At 41.0% G+C, this 5934-nt stretch overlaps 1 protein-coding gene across 2 annotated transcripts; it reads right to left on the bottom strand.

Moving 5' to 3' along the window:
• Positions 1 to 1725: 1725 nt before the first annotated feature.
• Positions 1726 to 4701, bottom strand: LOC133925026 (autophagy-related protein 8C-like). 2 transcript variants are annotated; one of them, XM_062370830.1, is made up of 7 exons: positions 4542 to 4701; positions 4368 to 4431; positions 4210 to 4258; positions 2954 to 3009; positions 2820 to 2872; positions 2148 to 2266; positions 1726 to 2024 (listed from the first exon to the last, which is right to left on the bottom strand). In XM_062370830.1, the coding sequence occupies exons 3-7, from the start codon at positions 4247 to 4249 to the stop codon at positions 1930 to 1932; spliced, it is 363 nt and encodes a 120-aa protein (XP_062226814.1). In that variant the 5' UTR covers positions 4250 to 4258; positions 4368 to 4431; positions 4542 to 4701; the 3' UTR covers positions 1726 to 1929. The 2 variants fall into 2 exon arrangements, with proteins under 2 accessions (XP_062226814.1, XP_062226815.1); XM_062370831.1 differs by having other exon boundaries at positions 4551 to 4689.
• Between the last annotated feature and the right edge of the window lie 1233 nt (positions 4702 to 5934).

The following is a 5934-nucleotide window of genomic DNA, read 5'->3' on the forward strand; positions in this document are numbered from 1 at the left end:
TGACCAAGCGAGACCACGAACATCACAGACATGGGGTTCCTCCTAAGGCTTACAAAATTGTTTGGTTCGAAAACCGGAACCCGGCAGTAACTAGAAATTCACGATTATTATGAAAATTGATTGAAATTCGGCGAGAATTCGAACAAATTTATTTGATCAAATTTATGAATCTGGGATAAAACTAGACCGAGTCGAATCAGCGGTAACCGAGCGAATTACACCGAATACCGAGCGCATTCGCCGGTTTATCAATCTATTTTCTTGCATTTTTCGCATTGACCAAACTGAACGAATTAGTCAATAACCGGTTGAATTTTCCGATTTACCGAGCTCATTATTTGAATTTCTATGAAGTTTAAGAAAAATCACAAAAAATACAGAAAAAATAGAAACAAATATAGCATGAGATTTCCTATGTTTTGTTTAATCATACAATCTACTCCACACATATATCATACATAGGGGGGAAATTTGTAAAAAAATCTGGAAATTTTTTGTCACGACCTTTGTTAAATTTTGGACATTTTTATGGAAACATATAGATATTAATAGCAATACGAGCATTACCATATAATTATTTCATCAAATATATGCATACATTACGTAAGTGGCACATTAAATTAACAAATATGTTGATAACCGATCGAATTTTGTAGAAATGCGCTCTGTCCCCATGCGCTCGCTTTTGCCTCCGCAAATCGCGATAACCGCTGAAATGCGGTCGGTAACCGCCCAATGCGGACCGAAATTCTCGCTTCGACCATCGAATTTCCTCGGCTTCGCGGCGGATCTGGCCGGGCTCGCAGGGGTCGTGTGGGTTTGACTGTTGTCGGACGCGAGAGGAATTGACGAAGACGATAAGGACCTCCTATCCTTATCTCATAGAGCTGGATCGAAACGGACCGTTTGCACTGTGCATTCGGCCTATTTTGATCTTTTCACTTTTTCAGCCTTTTTCCAATCTACCATATTTGAGCACGTATTTCCTGATGCAAACGATTTTTTTTATTTTTTTCACAGATAGTCTTATAGTTGTCTCTAGTTTTTATATGATTTTTTTTATTTTTTTCAAATCCCATTTGAATTTTTAAATTCAAATTTGAAAACCAATTGACTTGTGAATTCAGTGGGGAGTGAATTTTTGAACCCTAGTTCCTCCTAGTCATTAGCGGATTTTTTTTATTTTAGCTCTTTTTAAACTAATATTTTAAAAACAGCACGCTAGATACTAAATTTTCAGAAACTAGTTCCTTAGTTTTTAAAAATTTAATATCTCACATGCTGTTTTTAAAATATTAGTTAAAAAGACTAAAATAAAAAAAATTCCGCCATTAGCCATCCGGACCATAAGAGCCAAAAATAAATGCTGCAACAGTATATCGGTCCCAACGTCCACCAGGAGAGGCAATGGCGACGCTACAACGCCAAGAACCAGGATTCCCAGCAGGCTCCACACAGCCTTCGTCCTGACACCCCCTCGCCCCTGCCAGGACGAGCAACCACCATCCAGGCTCTGCGATCAGCAACAGAATCTTGACGCAGTAATGGCACCGGCGACAGAAGGCCCTCGTGCCGGTGAGCTTTTCCACCAGTGGCCGCTGTCGGTAGCGCCTGCCAATAAAACGGCAACAGCGACCAGATTCAATGGTACACTGAGATCTAGATTGACTTCGTTACAGCAACAGCAGTAACCAGTAAACCACAGAGAGATGAGCATGAGGAAACTTCTGTAAAATACTGGCCGTTTTCACGGTCAGTTACTTGATTTAAAAGATGTATATGTTAAGGACACCTGATAGGTATTTAGTAGTAGAGTGCAATCTTTTGCAATGAGGAAACCAGAATATACACAGTTGCTTGACAAGTCTTATTTACAAGAGGCATTACTAGGGATGCAATGGTGGATCGACCCGATTGTTGTGGTGGCACCTAGAGCAGGCCAAAGGTGTTCTCGCCACTGTAAGTCATGTAGAGGAATCCGTCCTCGTCCTTGTTCTCTTCATATATCGCAGACATCAGAGCAGCTGCGAAACAGGAGGCAAACGAATGAGTAAGAATAAGGATCAAGTGGCCATTCAACCAGTCATACTCTTTAGGAAGAAAAACCAGTGTCATAAAATTGTTGTTGCTGTATTTATTTTCCAGACCTGTTGGCGGAAGAGTGTCCTTCACAAAGATGAAAATCGCCTTCTCAGCACTGAGCTTGATCCGCTTCCGAACAACATACACAAATTGTCCGACAGTAAGATCAGCGGGGACAAGGTACCTGCAAAGTAATGGGAATCAGTGACCTATTATGGCTGGCATGGCACATGACGATTTGATTTGGGCATTACTGCTTACCTGCACACATAAAAACATTTTTTTTATCTATAATATTACTGGAGGCTCTTTCATGTCAAGGGTAAACTGAAACCACCAACTGCTTTTGGACCATATAGATGTGGACTCTACAGTAAATACATGTTTAAGTTTAACTAGGCACAACCTGTTAAAAGTAGTGTTGTCAATGTGTTCCTAGTAACAAACAATTTCCAACGACACCATAGGTCATGATTTAGCATTTGAAACAATTGCAATAAATATGCGCACGAAGAACCACAAGCAATACTATTGCATCAATTATTGGCATTGGAAATGTCCAAGATAATGTGAAACGGATGGCATCAACTACAACTAGTTATCATCAGAATAAGGACCCAGCAGCATTAAATTCATAAACGATTTAAGATGGAGATAAGCCTTGCTATAGCTGTATAGCAAAATTTTAGGGAGTACGAATATAGCGGTAATGGTTCTTAGAAAGGTCGATAACTGACTTTTTCTTGTCGATGTCAGGAATATCACTCCTCTCAGCCTTCTCAACAATCACCTACATTACATAAATTGTAATAAATTAGAGCAAAGTAATAATGATGAAAGAAGCAGCATATACAGGAGGGTCAAAACTTACAGGAATTCTATCAGGGTACTTCTCTCTGATACGGCTAGCCTCAGCCTGCCTCCTCTCTTTAATACAAGGCAAAAAAGGTTAGAGTTCAGTTATCTACACTGAATAAAAAGCTGAATCGTCTTTAGAAAAAAGTTATAGAACAAGGCTGTGGTAGATTGAGAACTTGGAAATCAGAGCCAGATTATAGACTTGTCATTGTACAAAGAGAACTCTAAGTAACAGAGTCGTCGCATGTTGCCAAGTGCTAATTATTTTATCTGCTTCTAAAGAAAAATACAACTACCATTATTATCCAAGTCAAGAAAAATACAACTACCATTATTATCCAAGTCAAGAAAACTACAACCACCATTATTATCCAAGTCAAGAAGGAAACACATGTCAATCAACTGATTTTAACTAATTGACCTATGTACAGCAGTACAACCATTAAATGCAGTAATAGTTAATCTAGAAAGGAACAACTTAGCATAAGAAAAGAGCAAAGTCTAATTGTCCTGTAATTTATAAGGGGCATGAGCACATTGTCAACCATCAGGACCCTTTCAATACAGAATACAGATTCAGAAGGACAAACACAACTTCCCACTAAAGGGCTCTAGATCATCAAAGCCATGTGCATATATGACTTTCTTTTTTAGTTGAAAAGTATATTGTGTGATTCAATATGAAATTCCAAATCTATGATCCTCCAGAGAAGGAATCACTTTAGAAAAACCTCATAAAAGAAACACAATAATCAGCTTATAGTTTCAGATTAGCTGCCCAACTTCTATCATTTACAACTACTGAATATCACTATCTTGCATAAATGACAGAAAATTCAGTCAAACACACAAGTGCAGGCAAGTATTACTGCTACCAATCAAGATCAGCCATATAATCTCACGATAATCACAAGCTCCTTGCAAATTTTTTTTGACCAAAAACAGGAGGGGGGGCCCCTACTGAGCTCCTCGCAAATTGGCACAAGATTTGCATGATTTAACCAGCAGTTGCTAGCTTTTGGACAGACGTCACGTCACCACACCCCAGAACCCCAAATTATATAGGTAACTGCACGATCATGAATTCTTACAAGTTACAAATCTAAGCAACGATACAGTTAACTGATCTTCCTGAATTTCTATCAATCCGCAAAATTACTCCTAAAATTTGTACTACAGCCAATCGTCGAAACCCCCAACAATCAGCGCATATCGAAGCATCCCTACAGAATCACAAAATTAAGATGGGCATAGGAACATTAGACGAACCGAGGGGGTGCTCCAGCTTGAACGAGCTCTTGGCCATCATGCTCCCTTCCTGCATGCAAACACCAAGCAAACCCAAAATTAACTTCCCGAAAGAAAAAAACCACACATCAATCGAACCGATCGGGCAAAAGCTAATAGCCAATCGAGCAAATCCTTACGAGTTGGGTCGGATTGCGTAGGGGTGCGACAGGATCGGATGAAGACTAAGAGCAGATCTCGGCCCTGGAGTTCACCAAAACCAAAAACACGAAACACACACCCAATCGATTAGAGAAAGCCCCCGATCGGCGAGAACCTGGGCCAATCGATGGAGGAGTAGAGATGAAACGCACGGGACTTGCCGGATTTGGCTGGATTGGGTCGGTCGAGGAGGGCTTCTGCTGTTGCCAAGGAAGCGGCGGAGAGACGGATAGGTGGGTATGGGAAAGGATGGGGATTGGAATTGGTTAAGGAAGGCTACACGCGCACGAAACGTAATGCGCAGGAAACTTGATTTATAGTAGAAAACAAGGCTGCTTTCCGCACAAGAAAACCTCTCGGGCTCCAATAATGCAACGTATTGTATACAACTACTGATCAAAGGAAATAAATAATGATATCTTGATCGATAAATTTCTTTAGATACAAATTCGTAATTGATATTTCTATGATTGAGCGAATTTCCCTGCGTTGTATGTACATTTGCAACATTATAACAGTAGATGCTGGCCAAAAATATTTAATTTTAGAATAAATAGTCAACATAATTGTGCAGTCCAGGATTGTAACACTCTGTGTTTGGCATTGTACAATAAATTGAACTTTTTGAATTCGAAACACACTGGAAACAAATTCAAATGATTATAGGCAAAGTGAATAAAGTATACCTCAAATTAAAATTTTGGAATCTGAAAACATGCATAAAATTCACCATTATGCATCTCTGTATTTTCTGGGTTTTATTGGAGTTTTGTTTGCCGATTCAAATTTGAATATAATTTGAATCTCATTTTTTCTTTGAAATGTTTAAACATTTCTTTCCAGAATCATAAACCCCATCGGGCCAGATTCACATCACCCTCAAATTTCCAGCCCAACTAGCCCAGCAAACCTCTCCTCTTCTTTCTCTTTTTCTCAACTTCTATCAAGCCAAGATCCATTTCCCCCTTCTTTCAGCCCATCTTGGCTCAAACCACAACTGACGGTGTCACCTCACTCGTTCAGCCCACCTCAACCTGTCATCATCCCCACGTCATGCGGGACCCACGTCGCCCGGTCTTTGTCTTCCTCCCACAGCGACGCCCATCCAGTTATACCTCCTCTCTTCTCTCCCACCAATCTCTCATCCAGTTGTCCCATCAGCACAGAGCTCGCGTCAACATACCATCATCACGCCCAGGAGCTCACCTGAGGAACCACTGTTGCTGATGACTTCGGAGTTCGGTTGCCATGGCCGGCCCCGTCGAGCTTGCTTTATCCCGTCTTGGTGTTGCACCCCGCAATCCCACGCTCTTGTGACCTACATCATCTCGATGACCAGTGAAAACTGTTGGTAGCCAATATCAGTCAAAGGCATAGCCACCCCGCCGCCCATTTCCACTGGCCACGAGAAATATCTCGCATAGCCGACCTCTTGCGCTAATAAAGATGCATGCGAGCCTCCTCTCCGTCACATAAACACCACCACCGCCCCCTCTCATCTCACAACCACGCCCATTTCCCCAAACCGAGCACATCCTTAGTTTC

The sequence above is a fragment of the Phragmites australis genome, chromosome 7 (genome assembly GCF_958298935.1).
Source record: "Phragmites australis chromosome 7, lpPhrAust1.1, whole genome shotgun sequence".
In the NCBI taxonomy this organism is placed as follows: Eukaryota; Viridiplantae; Streptophyta; class Magnoliopsida; order Poales; family Poaceae; genus Phragmites; species Phragmites australis.

Coding starts and splice junctions, on each gene's coding strand:
- LOC133925026 (XM_062370830.1), bottom strand. CDS start 4,249: ATGATGGCCAAGAGCTCGTTCAAGCTGGAGCACCCCCTCG. Junction 3,010..4,209: donor CAAGCTGGAGCACCCCCTCG/GTTCGTCTAATG, acceptor CTTGTATTAAAG/AGAGGAGGCAGGCTGAGGCT. Junction 2,025..2,147: donor GGACACTCTTCCGCCAACAG/GTCTGGAAAATA, acceptor CCTGTTTCGCAG/CTGCTCTGATGTCTGCGATA.